The sequence below is a fragment of the Narcine bancroftii genome, chromosome 6, assembly GCF_036971445.1.
Source record: "Narcine bancroftii isolate sNarBan1 chromosome 6, sNarBan1.hap1, whole genome shotgun sequence".
Taxonomy (NCBI): Eukaryota; Metazoa; Chordata; class Chondrichthyes; order Torpediniformes; family Narcinidae; genus Narcine; species Narcine bancroftii.
The window spans coordinates 47,302,057-47,323,854 of NC_091474.1; the positions used below are offsets into that span (position 1 = coordinate 47,302,057).

At 44.3% G+C, this 21,798-nt stretch overlaps 1 protein-coding gene across 3 annotated transcripts in view; it reads left to right on the forward strand.

The window, feature by feature from the left end:
* The window catches only part of cracr2aa (calcium release activated channel regulator 2Aa), a 91,731-nt gene that overhangs the window by 34,468 nt on the left and 35,465 nt on the right, over positions 1-21,798 (forward strand). For all 3 annotated transcript variants that reach the window (XM_069884886.1, XM_069884888.1, XM_069884887.1), the window contains exons 5-9: positions 2,271-2,417; positions 9,927-10,017; positions 10,122-10,214; positions 14,383-14,570; positions 15,443-15,514. In XM_069884886.1, the coding sequence (XP_069740987.1) occupies positions 2,271-2,417; positions 9,927-10,017; positions 10,122-10,214; positions 14,383-14,570; positions 15,443-15,514 (591 nt within the window). The remainder of the gene's footprint in view (positions 1-2,270; positions 2,418-9,926; positions 10,018-10,121; positions 10,215-14,382; positions 14,571-15,442; positions 15,515-21,798) is intronic.

Below are 21,798 nucleotides of genomic sequence, written 5' to 3' on the forward strand. Positions count from 1 at the left end.
TAAATATGTGCAACAGCGTTTCAGGCCTGAGCCCTTCTTCAACGTACAAGTCTTGTGTATCTTTACTTCCTAATGACACTGCGAGACCTGCTGAGTTCCTCCAGCACTTTTGTGTTTATTGTTCCAACTGCTCCAATAGCTCAGGGTTCGAGCACTGGCCTTGTAAACCAGGGGGTATAAGTTTGTTCCTTGCTGGAGTCTCATCTCTGTGAGGGGCACTGGACAAAGTGGTGACTCTGTCTTCCTTACGATAGACAAAGAATTTCATGAACGTTACATTCTAAATGTGAAAAGATTGGAACCTTCACTTTTACACACTCCATATCCTGCCCAAGGTGAGCATGCCAAATGCCTTTTTTAACCTCCTTGTCCACCTGAGTTAGCCCTTTCAAAGAACTATGCCTCTAGGTGCCTTTGTTCTACAACACTCTCCAGGGCCTTGCCACACACCTCCCTGCCCTGCTTTGACTTACCAAAGTGCAACACTTCTCACTCGTCACAGTTAAGTTCCATTTTCCACTCCTTGGCTGCCTACCCAACTGCTCTAGATCCATTTGTAAACTTGGACACCACCAATTTTGCTGTCAAGCACGTTTATTAATCCTGTTTAACTACAGTGCCATGAAAAATATTAACATGACCATCAGCAGTGGACCTTGTACCAACTCCTGTGGCACACCACTGGTCACGGGCTTCCAATCAGAAGCAGCGTTCTTCCACTGTTACATTTTCTTCATCCTTCCACTCACCCAGTTTTGAATCCAGTAGGCAAATTCCCTTTGGATCTCATGTGATTTGATCATCCAACTAAACTGCCATGCAAGAACTTGGCGAAGGCCTTGATAAAGTCCATGTATATATATCTCTTCAAAAATCTCGTTCAGATCCATGATTCGCCACACACTGTCCACTTCCAGTCGGTCCCTGACTATCCAAATGTTGGTTGATCTTGCCATCAAAATCCCCTCCTGGAATCTTCTAACCACTGACAACAAGCTTGATGGTCTATCGTTGACTGGCTTGTCCTTGCTGCCCCTTTTAAATAATTGCAGCACTTTAGACACCCTTCAATCTTCAGACACTACACCTAAGGGCAATGATTATGAAAATATCTCGTGAAGGGCCTTCACAATTTTTTTCCCCCCAGCTCCCTACAAGGTCCAAGAATTTACTTCATCAAGTCCTGAGGAGTTGTCCACCTTAGCAAGCTCCAAGGCCACCGAGACTTCCATCGAGGTTCAGCATGTTGTCACTCATTTCCTCCATGATCTCCTCTACAGTAAATTTATAGTTTTTGTTTTTTTGCTTTGAGATGCAGCACGGTAAGAGGTCCTCCTGGCCCATGAACCCATGCCACCCAAATAAAGACTGATGAGAAGTATTCATTTAAAGTTCCACCCAGCTCCTGTGGCTCCAAAGGAAGATGGCCTTGTTGATGGGTCCAACACTCTCCCAATCCCCCCTTTTACCTGTAGAATCTCCTTTATTCTGCTCACCAGCACCATTTCATGTCCTTTTAGCCTTGCAAATGCCCTTCTTAATCATACTTCTACACCTGTACTCGTCATTGGGCCGCACATCTTAAATCTTACAAATACATTACATACACGTGCGCTTAGAATTATAAGGGGGTTAAGTTAGGTTAGTTAAGTTAAAATTTGATTCCGTTTTTATGTTTAAAGATAATTAAAAGTAACTTTTGTTTAAGTAACCATTTGTCTTGGTGAATATCTATTGCTGTTAGGATTTGGGGTCCTCTGGGCTCGTAACAGTGTCACAACCTGCTCTCACATTGTCAGTACTGGAGGGGGACCTCCCTTAAAATGCCAGGTTGCCGACTAACCAGGTAAATTCTGGTGCAGTGGGAAAGGCTCCAGAGTGCTGCAGGTCGGGTAAATTTTCCTGCTTCTTTGGAGGGATGGCAGTGTGAAAGAGGTGACTGCGGCTGCTTCCTGAAAGTTTGTGACCCCAGCCATATCCAAGGTGTTAATGAGGTGAGTTGCCATAGGGAATCTACAGATTCCCTTTACCTTCTCCTGGTGGTCACCTTGGATGTGACCACGTAACTCTAACTACTGTCTCTAATCCTTCCAGCCATTGGAATGATCTTGAATTCATACAACCCCAGCTTTAATGCAGTTGTTAATGAGCATATCAGGCTCTGGATTCAGGTGATCAGCCATTGATCTGCAGCTTCACGCATTGTCCTGACTGGCCTTGCAGGACATTGTTCCAGGAGCAGGTATCAAGTGCTATTATATATTTTTCAGTCAGGAGGAGGTGCAAAGCCTTTGGGCACGACTCCGGAAAGAGGAACCACAATTGCTTAGCAATTTTGAAGCATTCTTGGTGAAAGTTTCCATCCAGATGCAAGAGGCGAGCAAAGAAAAGGAAATAATGGAGGGGGTTCTAAAAAGGTTTGTATGCACAATAATAATGTCCTTGTAACAGTTAAATATAATTATTAATAATGAAAATCTGTGAATACTGTTTCTAAAATTGTCTTCCTTATTACCCATAAACCCCTGAGCAATAAACTGGCTTAATAGGTGAGATATCTGGTATAAGTCCCTCAAAGATGTCTTTTACCAGAAAAAGCATCCATTTTTGTGCTGCATGATCCTATGACTGATCAAAATCCAAGTCATGGAACAAAAATGGCATGTACTTGAAATCTTGGAGTGGGGGGGTCAGAAATTTGGGAAGAGGAGCAGCTGAAAACCCACTAACCTGAAAAGCCATCAACCCCTCTCTCTCTCTACTGACGTTGCCTGTCTTGCTGAAAATGTCCAGTGTTCTCTTTCATTTCTGATTTGAGATTAAATTTGTTGTTACCACTGTGTGTGTGTGTGTCCGTGTGTCCGTGTCCGTGTGTCCGTGTCCGTGTGTCCGTGTCCGTGTGTCCGTGTCCGTGTGTCCGTGTCCGTGTGTCCGTGTCCGTGTGTCCGTGTCCGTGTGTCCGTGTCCGTGTCCGTGTCCGTGTGTCCGTGTCCGTGTGTCCGTGTCCGTGTGTCCGTGTCCGTGTGTCCGTGTCCGTGTGTCCGTGTCCGTGTGTCCGTGTCCGTGTGTCCGTGTCCGTGTGTCCGTGTGTCCGTGTGTCCGTGTGTCCGTGTGTCCGTGTCCGTGTGTCCGTGTCCGTGTGTCCGTGTCCGTGTGTCCGTGTCCGTGTGTCCGTGTCCGTGTGTCCGTGTCCGTGTGTCCGTGTGTCCGTGTCCGTGTGTCCGTGTCCGTGTGTGTGTGTCCGTGTGTCCGTGTCCGTGTGTCCGTGTCCGTGTGTCCGTGTCCGTGTGTCCGTGTCCGTGTGTCCGTGTCCGTGTGTCCGTGTCCGTGTGTCCGTGTCCGTGTGTCCGTGTCCGTGTGTCCGTGTCCGTGTGTCCGTGTCCGTGTGTCCGTGTCCGTGTGTCCGTGTGTCCGTGTGTCCGTGTGTCCGTGTCCGTGTGTCCGTGTGTCCGTGTGTCCGTGTGTCCGTGTCCGTGTGTCCGTGTCCGTGTGTCCGTGTCCGTGTGTCCGTGTGTCCGTGTCTGCGTGTCCGCGTGTCCGCGTATATATACGTACTGGCCCATCCCCTGAACCTGTGACTCCTCCCTCCCAGATAACCCCATAAAGGCTGTTATGCCCAACCCCCTCCCTCAGTACCTTCCTTGGAACAAGGCCAGCAACATGCAAGTATTTTAAGGTGATTAAAGCCTATTAATCACAATTCTCTTTCGGATTGGTAGTACAAATGGTAGGCGTATGTCCTCGGAGATATTAAAAAGACCATGGCCCTAGAAATCTCAATATATCAGTGCACACTTTCCTGAAAGTGGAGACACAGGTAGACAAGGTGGTGACACTAGCCTTAATCAGTCAGGGCAGTGAGGGCAGAAGCTGGGACATCGTGCAACCACTGTAAAAGAGTTACACAATGTGGAAGTTGGGCCTTTGGTTCAACTCATCCATGCCGACCACATTACTCCTCAGATAGTCCCAGTGCCCAGTGCTTGGCCCTTATGCCTCCTATTAATTCACCTATCTAAAGGTCATTTGAACATCAAATTGTATGCATCTCTGGTAGCATGTTCCATATACACAGGATCCTCGGAGTGGAAAATGTTGCCCCAAAGTTCCATTAAATCTCCCCCCGCCCCCCCCAACCCTCTTTTGTTTGACTCTCCTACCCTGGGAAAATTGCTAATTTTTGCCTACACCCCTCGTGCTTTTGTATATTTAACTGAGGTGGTCCCTCCCTCAGCTTGGCACCTCCAGGTAATATAGTCCTCACGCTTGCTGCCTCTCCCTAACACAAGCTCTCCAGTGCCAGCACGTCCTGGTGGTCCTCTTTTGCAATCTTTCCAGCATATTTATTATAGCTGCTTGACCAGAACTATGTGCCCACTCCAAGTGTCGTCTCGGCAACGTTTTCTACAGCTGTAATATGATATCCCAACTCCTTTATTTAACGTCTTTGACGAAGGCAGGTGTGCCAAACATGAGCAGAGTTCCCTGAAGGTGGGCAAGCTGATAAAGAAGATGGTTGGTATCCTTGCCTTCATTGGGAGTCAGGTCCTCATGGTGTAGCTGAACAGGTCTTTAGTGAGACCCCACTTGGGGGCCGTGTGGATTTCCGGTTACCTTGCCATTGGAAAGATGCCATTACAAGTTGCAGGCGAGATGTTGCTGGGGCTGGATGTTTGAAAGGTTGGGGTATGAATAAGTGAATGCTTGCAGTTTCTCCCTAGGTTAGATCATTCCAGAACTAGAAAGGGTGACACAGTTAGCGCAACACTGTTACAGGGCCAGCGATCTGCACTGGGTTTCGAATCCCGCACTGTCTGCAAGGAGTTTGCACCTTCTTCCCATGTCTGCGTGGGATTTCCCCAAGGGCTCAGGTTTTCTCCCACAGTTCAAAATGTACCATGTGAGGTTTGTAGGTTAATTGGGTGTAATTGGGCAGCATGGGCTCGTGGGCCAGAAGGGCCTGACACCGTGCTATATGACTAAATATTTTTTTGAATTAAATATGTTTAAGAGGGGAGATTTTTTTGAATACTTTGTTTATAATTTTAAAATACATATATAAAGAAAAATAAATAACAAGACAAACTAAAATAAAATAAACAAAACCACCTTTCCTCTGCCCCACCCCGCTCCCACACAAACCCCTCAAGGGGAGCAAAATAAAATCAGTTAATTACTTACATACGCTGTGTGATATTTCAAACACAATCAAAAAAATTAAAATACTTATAAACCCATAAATTCCAAATAAGGTGACCACATCTGAACAAAAAAAGAATAATTATCATAGAAATTATGTTTTTTTCTCCACAAGATCTCAATTCATAAGAGGGGAGATTTGAGGGGGAACCTTTTTAACTCCGGGGGTTGTCGGTATCTGGAATGAGTTGCTAGAGGAAGCTATAGAAGTGTGTTCAGAAGACATTTGATGAGGAAGAGTTGAGACTGATATGGACTAAATACAGGCAAGTGGGATAAGGCTAAACTGGCAATGGATGGTTAAGGTGAAAGGGCCTTTTACCTGCCGTATGACTGTCTACCTGCATTGTCACTTTCAGGGATCTGTGAACCTCTTCCCTTCGCTCTCTCTGTTCTATTACACTGCCCAGGTCTTAACCATTTACTGTCAATCCTGCCCTGACTGGATTTACCATAATGAAATATCTTGCATTTCCCTGAATTAAACTCCAGTTGATCAGAATCTTGCTTAATCTTCCTCATTTTCCATCATTCCACCAATTTTAGTGCTATCCATGAAATTACTAACCCTGCCACCCATAGACCTATCTAGATTGTTAATATAAATGAGGAAGAACTGATCAGCATTGATCCCTGTGGTGCACCGCTTCTCATTGGCATCTAGTCTAAAACATAAGCCTCCACTACCATGCTCTGTCCCCTACCATCAAGACAATTTTATATCCAAGCCCTAGATCCCATATGATCTAATCTTCTGGACAAGACTCCTGTGCAGAACCTTGTCAATTACCTCATTAAAATCCAAATGTACAGATTCTAAATCCCTTCACTCCTCAACCTTGTTGGTCGCCATTTCAAAGAAACTGCACACTGCCTCACCTTTGCTACCCTGTCAACTTGTGCACCTTTTTCAAAGAATTGGGTAACTGTATTCTCAGATTCCCACTGTTTATCATGCAAGTTCTAATCTGGTTTGTCCTCCCAAAGTGCATCACTGCGCAGTTGTCCACATTAACTTCCACCTGCCATTTTTACCCATTTTATAGAAGAGGATAGGTCTGGTCCTCAGATTGAGAAATGTACTTTCAATGATATCAGAATGGATCTGGGCTGTGGATTGGGAGAGGACATTTTTCAGCTGGTCCAGATCCCGATGAAAGCTTTCCTTGCTGCCACTGTGCCCTTAACCTCAGTGTCCTCTGCAAATTTTCTGATCCAATTTACTACATTATCATCAAGATCGTTGATTATAGATGACAAACACCAATGGACTCAGCACCGATCCGTGAGGCATGTCACTGGTTACAGGTCTCCACTACCACTCTCTGGCTTCTCCAGCAAAACTAGCGTCTAATCCAATTCACTGCATCATGCTGAATACCGAGCAACTGAAACTTCTTGGCCAACGTGTCAAAGACCTTAAAGAAATCCACATAGACAACATCTGCTGCTTTTCCTTCATCAGCTTTCCTGGCAATCTCCTTGGGAAAAAAAATATAAGATTGGTTAGATGTAGCCTACCATTCACAAAGGTAGGTCGACTATCTTTAATCAGTACTTGTATATCTGGTCTCTTAGAATACCTTCCAATAATTTACCCACTACTGATGTCAGGTTTCCAGGCCTATAATTTCTCAGATTATTCTTGGAGCCTTTCTTGAACAACATTAGCTATCCTCCAATCCTCCAGCCCCTCACCCCTAGCTAAGGACATTTTAAATTACACTGCTAGAGGCCCTGAAATGTCTGCACTAGCCTCCCACAAGGTCCAAAGGAATATCTTTTCTGACTCTGAGGATTTATCAGCTTTAAGCCAGCAACTCTTCTGTCATCTGTGTAGAGTCCATGACCTCGCTGCTCTTTTGCTTCACTTCAATAGACCCCGTGTCCGCCTCTTGAACAAATATGTAAAAAAAAATTAAAACTCATCCAATCACTTTTAGTTCCATGCATAGATGACCACTCTGATCTTCAAGAGGAGTAGGCTCCGATATCTCAGTGGTTAGAGCACTGGTCTTGTAAACCAAGTTCATTCCTCGCTGGGGCCTCATTTCTGTGAGGGGGCACTGGACAAAGTGGCGACTCTCTCTCTTCCTTCGGGTAGACAAAGTTAAAGAATTTCATGTATGTTACATTCTAAATGTAGTATCTCGTGACAAAAATGGAACCTTTAACCTAAATTTCTCTCTTATTATCCTTTTGCTCTTAATATATCCGGGGAAATCCTTGGGATTTTCCTTCATTTTGCCTGCCAAAGCAACCTCGTGTCTTCTTTTTAGTCCTCCAAAGTGTTTTTTTACATTCCGCAAATATTTACCTCATTTGGTCCTTGCTGCCTATACATGCTAGGCACCTTCTGCTTCTTAACCAGGGCCTCAATCTCTCTCAGAAATCAAGGTTCATTCCACCTGTTATTCTTGCCTTTAATTCTGACAGGAACATATGATCTGTGTGCTCTCAAAAATTCACTTTTGAAGACCTCCCATTTACCCAGCACATCTTTGTCAGAAAACGTCCTCTCCCAATTCACCGCCCAGATCCATTCTGATATCACTGAAAGTACCGTTTCTCAATCTGAGGACCAGACTTATCCTCTTCTGTAATTATCTTGAAACTAATAGTATTATGAACATTAGATGCAAAGTGTTCCCTCACACTCACTTCTGTCATCTGCTGACTTTTTCCCCCATCCAAATTTCTCTTAAATATTGTAATGGAACCACATCACCACTTCCGCTGGAATTTCAATCCACAATCCTCCCACTCTCATATGTTAGCCCAAAGGGTCTGTTTCCATGTGTTAAAACCTGTGGCTAAATCCAGATTTACAGGGATCTGATTCCATCTAACCCTCAGCATGGCATGGAGGATTTCTAAAAACATTGGCACGGTGATCACATAACTGGAGATTCGGAAGGAGGAATCATTTTCTCAGAACTGGAGCCCTGTGCCTCTGACTTGTCCCACTTTCCAACCTTCTATTTACTATATCTTCCTCTTTGTGATTTTTTTTTAATGACGGATGAAGAAGTGGAATGCTGGTTTACTAAGTTTTCAGTGGAGGGGGGCACGTTTGGCGTAGCGGTTAGTGCAGCGCCAGCGATTGGGATCAGGGATCGAATTCCACACTGTCTGTAAGGAGTTTGTATGTTCTCCCTCTGTGTTTGCATGGGTTTTCCCCGGGGGACTCTAGTTTCCTCCCACCATTCAAAACGTACCAGGGGTGTAGGTTAATGGGCTGTAAATTGGGAAAAGACTCGTGGGCCGAAATTGCCTGTTACCGTGCTTATGTCTACATTTTATTAAATTAAATTTTAAAAATTTAATATTTACGATACCAAGGTAGGAGGAACTGTGGATAGTGTTCAGGATGCAGAGTTGGACAGAGACTGGCAAATGGAGTTTAATCCGGATCAATGTGAAAGGATGCACTTTGGAAGATCGAACCTGAAGGCAGAGTATGTGGTTAATTGCAGGATCCTTAATAATGTGGAGCAACAGAGAGATCAACGGGTCGGGGTTAGATCTCTTGAGGGTGCCATGCAAATTGATGGGGTGGTTAAGAATGCTTATGGTATGTTGGCCTTCATTAGTTGGGGGACTGAGTTCAAGTGCCCTTAGGTAACGTTTCTGCTCTACTGGCTATCCATCCCATAGGATAGTGATGGTTCCTTTCAGAGAGTTTGTGGGGTGTATACCCCACTCCTCAGAAAGGAACAGAGTGTGTGTGAATGGATTTAGGTGAGTAGAGGATTTAGGTGCGCAGGTCCTGACCCACCCTCCCGACATCTCCTCTCATATCCAGTGGCATGGTGAGGCCCAAGGGAGCTGGGGGAAGTTCCGTTGTGGTGAATGGCCAGACCAAGCTTCGATGCAAGGGATGCCCTTTCCAGACTTCACGGCATGCGTTTGCTGGATGGCCGTTAACCTTATGAGAGGGTCCGTCCACCTTTTTTCAACCTGCAGGGTGTCCAACCGCCCTCCACATCAGGCAAGCCTGGTGGAGGAGCTGGTTTAGTCATCAACCACCCGACCATGCGACAGGTAGTTCTGGGTTACATGATACCAGTAGCACTCAGAGCAGTGACCTGACTTTTATGGAACTCTGGTTAACCAAACGTGGAATATTGCGTTCAGTTCTGGTCACCTCATTACAAGAGGGGGTGATGAGGAAAGTTACCATGAATTTGCCTAGATTGGAGAATACGTCTTATGAAGCAAAGTTGACAGGTTTTTCATATTTGACAAAGGACAAGAGGTTTAAGAGAGGCATAATAGGGTGGACAGCCAACACCTTTTTCCTGTGGTGTCCATAGCAAATACCAGAGGTCATCTGTTTAAGGTGAATGGAGGAAAGTTTAGGGAAGAGGTCAGAGATGTCTTTTATACATATAGTGATGTGTGCACTATAATACATTGTTTTGTAGTATAATACATATACATGTGTTTTATGCATATAGTGGTGGGTTGGTTGGTTCTGGAGGCTGGCACAATAGGGCCATTCAAAGCACTCTTGCATGGATGCATGAAAAATGGATGCTGATGCATGTGAAGTAGGGAAGGATTAAACTGTTTTGGAGTTGGTTTACCTCTGTCGACACGCCATCATGGGCCTGCACTGCAATGTTCTGTTTGCCGAGGCCCATTAACGTAAAGTTACCAGCTATTTGACTGATGAGCACTGACTTTATCTCAACTTAATCTGTCTATCTGTCGATGATTTACAGAAAGGAAACGGAATACCTTGAAGAAATTAATAATCTCTATGATGAAACCGAGCAACAAATTCAAAGGGAAAAAGAGAGAATGTTTAGTCAAGTAGGAGGTTTAAATAAATGTATCCTTTCATCAGTATTTCTCTTAAATTCACGTTTTCGGGAGACTTTGCTTCAGAAGGTTCACCTGGCCTCTCATCCTATCAGGTCTCAAATTTGAGCTTCCAAAACCAAGAGCTAGAGGAAGTGCTGAAGATTAAAGAAGAGAAGGAGGAGCAAATCTCTCGAAGCCACAAGAGGGTAATTCCTCATTTCTTTAGTGAATTTTTTTTATATATACACAACAAAAAGTGTAAGAACAAGACCAAGATCCTGTACAGGTACCGAGTAATTATAATGCACCCTAGAATAAAAATGAGGATTGTAACTAATGATAAATAAATTCAATATTATATCTCTTAGTCCTGCAGAAAAAAACTGAAAGGAAGAAAAGACTAACTAACTAATCCTAAATCTATAGCCCCTAAACTAAAAAAAATGAAAAAGCTGCTGGGATGCCTTAAAGCACCAAAAGGGTAACAGTAACAGTTGGTGAATTGCCTTTCTTTGTAAATAAGTAAGTTCAGGAAGAGATTACATACAAGACAGTAAATTATAATTATTCATCAAACATTAAAATATAATATAAGTGTGCCACCTTTTGTTAAATTTCATTTTTCAAAACATTACACCTAATCTTGTCGAGGTTCAAGCATGTTAAGGTTTGGGTGGTCCATTGTGCATAATTGGGAGGGATCGAGTCCTCCCATCTTGACAAAATACATCACCTTCCCATTAAAGTGGCAAAGGCTATCACATGGCCATCTGACCCGGATCATCGACTGTTCTCTATCACCGCACCAAACAAAGCTGTAAAGGGATGAGGTTGACTAGTAACTGGGAAAAATGCATTAAAAATTTCCCTCCAATAGTGATCTAATGCTGAAGAGGACCAAAACATAGGAAATAAGGAAGCAAGCCCATTACAACATCGGTCACAGACAGGACTGATAGTAGGAAAAACCTTAACTAATTTATCTTTGGATAAATGTGCTCTATGTTCTTTCTTGAATTGAATAAGTGAACGATGTGCACAAATGGAAAAGGATTGGACCAATTTTAAACATTTGGTCTATATATCCTTGGAAAGAATAGTTTGTAAGTCTCTCTCCCAAGTGCTCTTAATTTTATTCATATTTTAGAAATTAATCCATAAATCCTTCTGACAAGGATTTAACTGAAAAAAATAAGTCAATGCAATTACTATCATGGTAAAGATTCTCATTTTTGAAATTGTCTTTTGTTTTCAAACCACACTGGGAGAATTAATTTCCAAACCAGTGTCATTTTAAACAATTCTTCTGTGTCTGAAAAATAAAACTCACTCACCTCTTCCAAAGACGTGTCTGCGGTGCCCAAATATCTGTAAAATCACTTGGTGACTTCCATTTTGTCATACCCTTTTCAAGATTAGTCTGTGTCCTATCACCCTTTCTCCAGACCAGTGCATGCTCCCCATGCTCTCCCCAAGATGTCTCATTCTCTCTCTCTCTTTCTCTCTCTCTCTCTCTCTCTCTCTTTCTATCCCCCTACCCCTCCCTCCCTCCCTCCCTCCCTCCAAGCGGTCTGTTGCACACCACCTTTTCCCAAGCCTTGGGGTTGCCATCCTCGTCTCAGGGCCACACAGTGTCCAAGAAAGAGTTTATGGATATGCACTGAATGCAAGCAAATGAGCCTAACCCAGCAGGCCCACTTAGTCGTGCTTGTCAGAGTTGCATTCAATTTGTCATGTCTTCTCTCACCTTCTCAAATGGTCATGAGTTTAAACTCGTGGAATTAAGGGATTGGACCAAAAGGCAGACAAGAGGTGTTGGTGCCGACACTTTATCAGCTTTAAGCTTATTAAACAGGGCAGCAGGTGTGTAGCCTGTTTTTCTTCCTGCTTCATGGTGAGTTTCCCAGAAACAAGATATAGGTGGGAGAGAGTATGAGCAAAGCAGCACAACGTGTCGCAGACAAAATCAAAGCCGTTCAAGAGATTATTATATTTGCATTGCGTTTATTTAAGGCAGAGATTGATTGGTTCCTGATTAGCCAGGACATCAAAGGTTATGGGGAGAAGGCTGGTCACTGGGGCTGAGTGGGGAAATGGATCAGCTTGTGATTGAATAGTGGGGCAGACTCGATGGGCTGAGAATCCTATTTCTGCACCTCCATCTTACAGTCTTGTATCTTTCCCCAAGGTAATGTTAATGTCAGAACTGAGGTGCTTTTCCCACTGAAAATCTTAGTGTTCAGCATCGGCCCTCATCGGCTCTGCTGCCAGTGAATCCTCATGACCGTCTGCAAGCCTCCCAGTTCACCGGCTGAGAAATCTGTCCACTTACATTTGGCACAATGTATGGAATGGAATGGGAACATTCAGCTGCTGGGGTTGGGAAAATAGGGGTCCCCTATTTTGCAGTGGGAAGGGGTAGGGGTGGCATGGTTAACGCAACGCCGTTGCGGCACCAGTAATCGGGGCCGGGGTTCGATGCCGCGCTGTCTGTAAGGAGTTTAGTACATCCTCCTAGTGTCTGCGTGGGTTTTCCCTGGGGGCTCCGGTTTCCACCAACTATTCAAAATCATACCAGGGGTATGGGTCAATCGGGTGTAATTGGCGGCATGGGCTTGTAGGCTGAAATGGCCTGTTACCGTGCTGTATGTCTACATTTAAATATAAAAATCACATAATAAATGTTAATACAACATTTTCTAACAGAAGCATTATTAATACAACAAAAATATGGTAAAATGGATATTGAATTGTATTTGTCTTGAGTTCATTGAGTTGCACTTTGTTTATATCAAAATAAAATTGTTTGCCATGAAGATATCCTCTACTTATAGAAATATATTCATTCAATTTCAGGTTCAAATTTATTGTTATCTGACTATACATATACAACCAGACAAAGCAGTGTTTCCCTGGATCATGGGACACACACATACACAATACACTGCACGTAATAATTGCATATAAACATAAAATATGTATAGATATTAGATAATAATTTGCTTATTTATTTTGCTCTGAAATACAAACTAGAAAACTTTTCCACTGCCATAGAGTTCTACAGCATGAAACCAGTTAGGTGCCACAACTTGTCCGTGCTAACCAAGTTGGTTCCATTTACCCTTGTTCAGCCCACATCCCACTAAACATTCCATCCAAGTCCAAATGTCTTTTGTATGTCACAAGTGTCCCCACTTTTACCACTTCCTCTGGTGGTTCCCATATACCCACCGTCCTCTGTGTGAAGAAGGTGTCCCACAGGCACCATTTCTGTCTTGCCCCTCTCACCTCCAGTTTCCGTGCTCTAGATTCCCCTACCTTGGGAAAAACGCAACAACTGTTTTCTTTATTTATGCCCCTTGTGATTTTATAAATCTCAAAAAAGGCCACCCCTCAGCCTTCAACACTCCAGGGAGAAAATTCCCATTCTCTCCTTATAATTAAAGTCTGGGAAACATTCTTGTGAATCTTTTCCGCACCTTTCCAGCTTAATGATACCTTCCCTGGATGACCAAAATTGCACACAGTATGCTCAATGTAGTCTCACTAATGTCCCGTACATTTGTAATGCAATCTCCCTAGTCCTGTACTCAGCGCCCTGACTGATGAAGCCAAATGCTTACTTCATCACTCAATTTCATGCACATGTGCACCTTTACCCCCAAGTTTCTTTGTTTTACTATGGTCCCCAGGGCCCTACAGTATAAGACCTACCTTGTCATATTTTGGGACATGAAACCCTCATGCATTTGACCCTGTTAAATTTTGTCCACCATACCTTCACCCACTTTCTTGATTCATCTAGATCATGTTAGATAAACCTTCTTCACTCTATCACATATCCTCGTGTCATCCTCCATCTTTCCAAAAAGGTTTTCCAGAAATGGTTCAGGAGTTTTTGAATTTACACTCAGCCTTGCCCTGTTAAGTCACATCATGTCTTGCTTCGTGGACTTGCCTTCCACCACCTCTTGATGCCTCCCCACGTCACGTCACTGAAGCCCTGTCATGGCCACCCAATACCCTGCTCTAGAATGGATGTTTCCTCCCACAGGCTGAAGGTCTGAGCTAGGTGCACGGGTTAAGCAGGCATTAAGAGACATTGAGTCTTTGGGCTCAATGCTGGAATGCTTGGTTTAATTGCAACTATTTTACTTCTAGCAGGAATATTTCACGAAGAAACAGGTCCACCAAACACATTAACATTAGACTTTGTATGTCCTGTGGCTCAGTCTTACTTGGTTCTGGGGGTGTGGGCAGTTATTTGGTGAACAAATACCTCATCAAGCCCAAAGTAAGGGTGAGTTCTCTTAACACTTTCTGAAAGAATGGCTGTGCACATTTCATTGTTCATCCTCTTGCCGACTGTTCTAGTTGGAGAAGGAGTTTGGAGAGATGCTCAGTGAAAAGCAAGAGTTGAAGATGGAGAATCAAAGATTAAAAGGGACCACCAAAGAGTTGGAGAAAGCTCTCCAGAAAGCAAGCAGCGAACTACTGGGTGCCCAGCATCAAATGCAGGCCCTGCATCAAGAAATGTCCCAACTCCAAGAGGAGCAGGAAAGGTGAGTTAGAGTTTGCAGGGCTGTGGTAAACCACTGTGTGTATGTGTTTGTCAGGTCGGGCACACCCATTGGCCGACTGTGTCTCCTCTCACAGGCTCCAGAATGTTCCACAGCCCCCTGCCCAGTACAGAACAGTTGGATGTGATTTTGTTCTGAAGCTAATAAAAGTCTATCAGTTCATTCAACATCGGTCTTTTGGAGATATTGATGGTGCATCAGGGGCAATGATTTGTGATAATACTAAATGGCGTTTGAATAGTAAAGCAGTTTAGAAAATGTGTAATTGAGTTGATTGTAATGTAAATTAGAATAGCTCATACAGATATTAATCATCGCTTACTTATATTTCAGAAACATTTTGATATCAGGTTTCTCTCGTTATCTCATTCCACGCAAATATGATATCTTCCACATTCCAAGATGTCCTCGTGTAACAAAAGATCTACTTCGAAGGACTGTTAACGCACGGGGAGCAAGGTGGCTTCTTCAGTCTATTGGGCACCTTTGGCGTGCCCCTCTTCTGTCCAGTTCAGCATCACAAACCCTGCCTTAAATTTAGCACCATACGATTTAATTCAGTTATTCCTGATTTGAAGATAAAATTAAAATAAGTATAAATAAAGTGTAGACCTTTAGACCTTTAGAAGATGCAAGCTCAAGGAAAAGACCAGAATTGTCTGGGCAATTTGAAATCATGGAAGCCCCTTCTCTCGAAGGGTTGGTGAGGTAGTTCACCACCATCAGCAAAAAAGTTTGAGTTTGCCTGACCACGGCCATTTAAAAGTTCATGGATTACAGACTTTTTGTTCAAAAATTAAGTAATTTAAGCTCTTAAAGAATAACTTATTGTTTGAATTATCTATTTCCCTCAGAGAACTCTATCGTGTGACCGAGGGTCTGGAAAGAGAGAAGATAGGCCTTCATAAACAGTTGGACCTCCTGAGGTAAGATTGATCAGAGGTGAGAATTTAGGCTGCCTGTGCATTATACTGTCTCGTGAACCCAAGGCGATGATAGGCAAGTTTCAGGCAACTTGCAATGTGATTGGACCTCAGAGTCAAAGATGGGCTCACCCTAGCATTATATCTTTTCAAACAAATTTACCATGCTGATGGATAGGATTAACGGACACAGGAAAAAGCAAGGAGAGTTGAGATTACTTGCTTAGGGCAAGGTTCAGTCGGACCAATCTAACTGAACTTTTCCGGAGGTAACAAAATATTATTGAAAATAAAAATAAACTGCAGATGCTGGAAAACTAAATACCATAAATATTCGAATATAATGCGAAAAATTTTGTACCAAAATATACATGGTCACAATATACATGGGAGTAAAATTTCTTCTGCCAATTTTAACGATAAGTAAGATTATCAGCAGGTGCCTACATTGATGGCAGCATGACTAGGGGCGGGGGGAGAGACAGCAGCGCGACTCAGGCAGGTGAGGGGAGGGGGATTGTATTATACACGGGGGTTAAACCTTTTTCCCCTCAAAAATGGGGGGAGATCACATTATACATGAATATTTACAGTAAATCAAAATGCAGATTTCCAGCATTTTCAGTTTTTACAGCAAAAAAGATTGGTTGTATATCATCCAATATATGGTTATATGGCCGGGGCCGCCACCTCCCCCTCGCTTTTGCCCGGATCGGGGCCGCCGCCACCTATCCTCTGCCATCGACATAGCCGCTCTCAGTGAAGTCCTTCAAGAACGCGGCGTGGGCTACACACTCTACTGGTCTGGCAAGCCTCAGGCTGAATGACGCCTATCTGGTGTTGGCTTCCATGGTCAAGAATTCCATTGCCTCCAAACTCGAAAACCTCCTGACAGGCCACTCGGACCGGATCATGTCCATGCGACTCCCCCTTCAGAACAAGCGTCGCATCACCCTCATCAGTGTCTATGCTCCAACCCTCCAGGCGGAAACAGCAGAAAAGGACAAGTTCCACACTGACCTGCGCAACCTCATCAAACACACCCCTACAGCCGACAAGGTTGTCATCCTTGGCGACTTCAACGCTCGCGTCGGCAAAGACTCAGAAACCTGGCCAGGAATCCTGGGCAAGCATGGTGTCGGCAAGTGCAACGACAACGGGCGCCTCCTGTTGGAGCTCTGCGCAGAACAGCGGCTTGTCATTACAAACACCCTTTTTCAGCAGAGGGACAGCCTGAAGACCACCTGGATGCATCCCCGATCCAAACACTGGCACCTCCTGGACTACGTCCTGGTGTGAGAAAGAGACAAACGAGATGTGCTCCACACCAGGGTCATGCCCAGCGCGGAATGCCACAATGACCACCGGCTGGTTCGCTGCAAGCTTCACATCAAGCCAAAGTCCAGGAACAGTAAAGCCCCCAGAAAGAGGTTCAATGTTGGAAACTTGCAGTCAGACAAAGTGAGAGGAAACTTCCAGACAAACCTCAAAGCAAAGCTCGAGGATGCAATCTGCCTCACGGACTCGTCCCCTGAAATCCTCTGGGATCAGCTGAAGACTACCATCCACTGAAGAGGTACTGGGCTTCTCCTCCAGGAAAAACAAGGACTGGTTCGACGAAAACAACCAGGAAATCCAGGAGCTGCTGGCAAAAAAGCGAGCTGCCCACCAGGCTCACCTTGCAAAGCCGTCCTGGCCAGAGAAGAAACGAGCCTTCCATCGCACATGCAGCCATCTTCAGCGCAAACTCCGGGAGATCCAAAATGAGTGGTGGACTAGCCTCGCCAAATGAACCCAGCTCAGCGCGGACATTGGCGACTTCAGGGGTTTTTACGAGGCTCTAAAGGCTGTGTGTGGCCCCTTACCCCAAGTCCAAAGCCCGCTGCGCAGCTCAGACGGCAAATTCCTCCTCAGCGACAAGATCTCCATCCTCAACCGATGGTCAGAACACTTCCAATCTCTTTTCAGTGCCAACCGCTCAGTCCAAGAATCCACCCTGCTCCAGCTCCCTCAACACCCGTTAAGGCTATAGCTGGATGAGGTCCTCACCCGGGTAAAGACATATAAGGCAATTGAACAACTGAAAAGTGGCAAAGCAGCAGGTATGGATGGAATCCCCCCAGAGATCTGGAAGGTTGGCTGCAAAACTCTTCATGCCAAACTTCATGAGTTTTTCAAGCTCTGCTGGGACCAAGGAAAGCTGCCTCAGGACCTTCGTGATGCCATCATCATCACCCTGTACAAAAACAAAGGCGAGAAATCAGACTGCTCAAACTACAGGGGAATCACGCTGCTCTCCATTGCAGGCAAAATCTTCGCTAGGATGCTCCTAAATAGAATAATACCTAGTGTCGCCGAGAATGTTCTCCCAGAATCACAGTGCGGCTTTCGCGCAAACAGAGGAACTACTGACATGGTCTTTGCCCTCAGACAGCTCCAAGAAAAGTGCAGAGAACAAAACAAAGGACTCTACATCACCTTTGTTGACCTCACCAAAGCCTTCAACACCATGAGCAGGAAAGGGCTTTGGCAAATACAAGAGTGTCTCGGATGCCCTCTAAAGTTCCTCAACATGGTTATCCAACTGCACGAAAACCAACAAGGTCAGGTCAGATACAGCAATGAGCTTTCTGAACCCTTCTCCATTAACAATGGCGTGAAGCAAGGCTGCGTTCTCGCACCAACCCTCATTTACATCTTCTTCAGTATGATGCTGAAACAAGCCATGAAAGACCTCAACAATGAAGACGCTGTTTACATCCGGTACCGCACGGATGGCAGTCTCTTCAATCTGAGGCGCCTGCAAGCTCACACCAAGACACAAGAGCAACTTGTCTGTGAACTACTCTTTGCAGATGATGCCGCTTTAGTTGCCCATTCAGAGCCAGCTCTTCAGCGCTTGATGTCCTGTTTTGCGGAAATTGCCAAAATGTTTGGCCTGGAAGTCAGCCTGAAGAAAACTGAGGTCCTCCATCAGCCAGCTCCCCACCATGACTACCAGCCCCCCCACATCTCCATCGGGCACACAAAACTCAAAACGGTCAACCAGTTTACCTATCTCGGCTGCACCATTTCATCGGATGCAAGGATCGACAACGAGATAGACAACAGACTCGCCAAGGCAAATAGCGCCTTTGAAAGACTACACAAAAGAGTCTGGAAAAACAATCAACTGAAAAACCTCACAAAGATTAGCGTATACAGAGCCGTTGTCATACCCACACTCCTGTTCGGCTCCGAATCATGGGTCCTCTACCAGCATTACCTACGGCTCCTAGAACTCTTCCACCAGCATTGTCTCCACTCCATCCTCAACATTCATTGGAGCGACTTCATCCCTAACATCGAAGTACTCGAGATGGCAGAGGCCAACAGCATGGAATCCACGCTGCTGAAGATCCAACTGCGCTGGGTAGGTCATGTCTCCAGAATGGAGGACCATCGCCTTCCCAAGATCGTGTTATATGGCGAGCTCTCCACTGGCCACTGTGACAGAGGTGCACCAAAGAAGAGTTACAAGGACTGCCTAAAGAAATCTCTTGGTGCCTGCCACATTGACCACCGCCAATGGGCTGATGTCGCATCAATCCGTGCATCTTGGCGCCTCACAGTTTGGCGGGCAGCAACCTCCTTTGAAGAAGACTGCAGAGCCCACCTCACTGACAAAAGACAAAGGAGGAAAAACCCAACATCCAACCCCAACCAACCAATTTTCCCCTGCAACTGCTGCAACCGTGTCTGCCTGTCCCGCATCGGACTTGTCAGCCACAAATGAGCCTGCAGCTGACGTGGACATTATCCCTCCATAAATCTTCGTCTGCGAAGCCAAGCCAAAGAAGAGAAGATATGGATATACGGTTGATATCATCTACATGGATTTCAGTAAGACCTTTTAACAAAGTCCCACTTCGGAGAATGGTCCATAAGTTGGAGCTCATAAGATCCTGATGTTAGGAAATTGGATATATCATAACTGGAGATTCTTTTTTTTAATTTGAAGTGAGAGAACGGTAGCCATGGGGAATTAATTGTACAGTATTGGCAGGCATCTTTGGGAGTGGGAACACCAATAACACTAGACAACAATATTTTTTTCAAAAACTTTGCTTCCTGAAAGAAATTGTGGATTATGATAGACAACTTCAAGCTGAACACAAAGATGATTTCAGATTTGCTGTATCACGTAGGAAGTTGGAGAAATATTAAATTAACTTTAATTGCATAATGACGCTGTGACATTGTGTTACGTCAACTGACTAAAAATGTTTTGCTGCTGATTTTCATTTGAACTCAGCATCTGATGCCTCTCATGTCAGTGTCCAACAATAGTTGGCCAGAATTGATGGATTTCAGTTCCCCAGATACCACTTTTGCATCCTTGCAATGTTCAGTTGGCATAGTGATTAGCACAACGCCTTTACAGCGCCAGCGATCTGGACATGGGTTCGAATCCCGTGCTGTATGTCAGAGCAACAAAGGGATTTAGGAGTTATGGTAAATAGTACCCTCAAAGTTGATACTCAGGTAGATAGAGTGGTGAAGAAGGCATTTGGAATGTTGGCCTTCATAAATCGGAATATTGAATTCAAGAGTTGGGATGTTATGTTGAAATTGTACAAAGCATTGGTGAGGCCAAATTTGGAATACTGTGCAGTTTTGGTCACCGAATTATAGGAAAGATATAAACAAAACAGAGAGAATGCAGTGAAGGTTCACGAGAATGATGACAAGATGTCAGGGCTTGAGTTACAGAGAAAGGTTGAGCAGCCTGGGGCTTTTTTTCTCTAGAGCATAGAAGATTGAGGGGGGATTTGATGGAGGTGTTCAAGATTTTAAAAGGGACAGAGAGAGTCAACGTGGATAGGCTTTTTCAATTAAGAGTGGGTGGGGGTTATTCAAACCAGAGGCCATGGTTTGAAATTGAAGGGGGAAAATTATAAGGGGAACATAAGGGGAAATTTCTTCACACAAAGGGTGGTTGGGATCTGGAATAAGCTTCCGGCAGAGGTAGTTGAAGCAGGAACGTTATTTACATTTAAGGAAAGACTGGATAATTACATGGAGGAGAGAGGATTAGAGGGGTATGGACCAGGTGCTGGTCAGTGGGACTACGAGGGTGGGGATTTGTTCCGGCCTGGACTAGTAGAGCCAAACTGGCCTGTTCTGTGCTTTATATGGTGATAGGAGTTTGTGTGCTCTCCCTGTGTTTGTGTGGGTTTTCCCTGGGTCTCCGATTTCCTCCCACCGTTCAAAACGTAGCAGGGGTGTAGGTTAATTGGGCGGCACGGACTCGTGGGCCAAAATGGCCAGTTACCGTGTTGTATGTTTACATTTTTTTTAAATTTAATTTAAAATCTTTAAAAACTTTCACCATGTTCGTCACTGACTGCACCAAGATCAACAGGGAAGACGTCCAAGTGCGAAAGCAGAAAATGAATTTTCAGCGATGTGTTGCACTTCACGATTTTGTATGCTGGAAGCGGACTTAATATATGACAGGAAATCACAAAAAATAGGATATATCTTTTTTTTTAATGTGGTAGGAAATTTTTAAGGTGATTTTCATGATCAGCAGCTCAAAATCCATAAAATAAACCCCAAAGTGTTGAGGAATCCAAATCTTTGTTGTCCATTGTAGATTACTTCCTATGAAGCCTGAGGAGATATGGTGTGTTTTCGAATACTGGTTAAACTTCTGCAGGTGGCACTGTGGAAAGGAAATTCACCAGTTGCATCACCGTCTGGTTTGCAAACTTGAATACCCAAGAAAATAGACAAACTGAGTCAAGTCCATTACAGGCACCGACTTTCCATCCATTGAAGACATCTGTGTGAGACGCTGTCACAAGAAGACAGCCAATGTTATAAAGTACCCCCATCATCCTGTTCACAACCTCTTCTTATGGGTACCTTCAGTCTGGCTCCTCTAGGTTTTATTCCGTCAGCTCTTAAATGGTTCCATAATACTGTAACCCTAACCATAAACTACTCCAGGATCAACAAAAGATCTATTTGCAGTATTAAAACATTAGTATTAGACTTTTTTTTCACTTGCATGAACTGCAACTGTGAATATTTAACAACCTGTGGTGAACCACCGTCACACCATGATTGGCTGCTGTCAACTAGATACGCCTCCCCAGACCGATCCTACCCATAGGCCTTTGCAGGCTACCCCTTTCCTTTTGCATCACAATCTTTCATATTTATTTTCTCTGTTTAAGCATATTGTGGTAATTCAATGTATGATGCTTTACTTGGTGTATCTTGCATACCTGTGTGGCTCC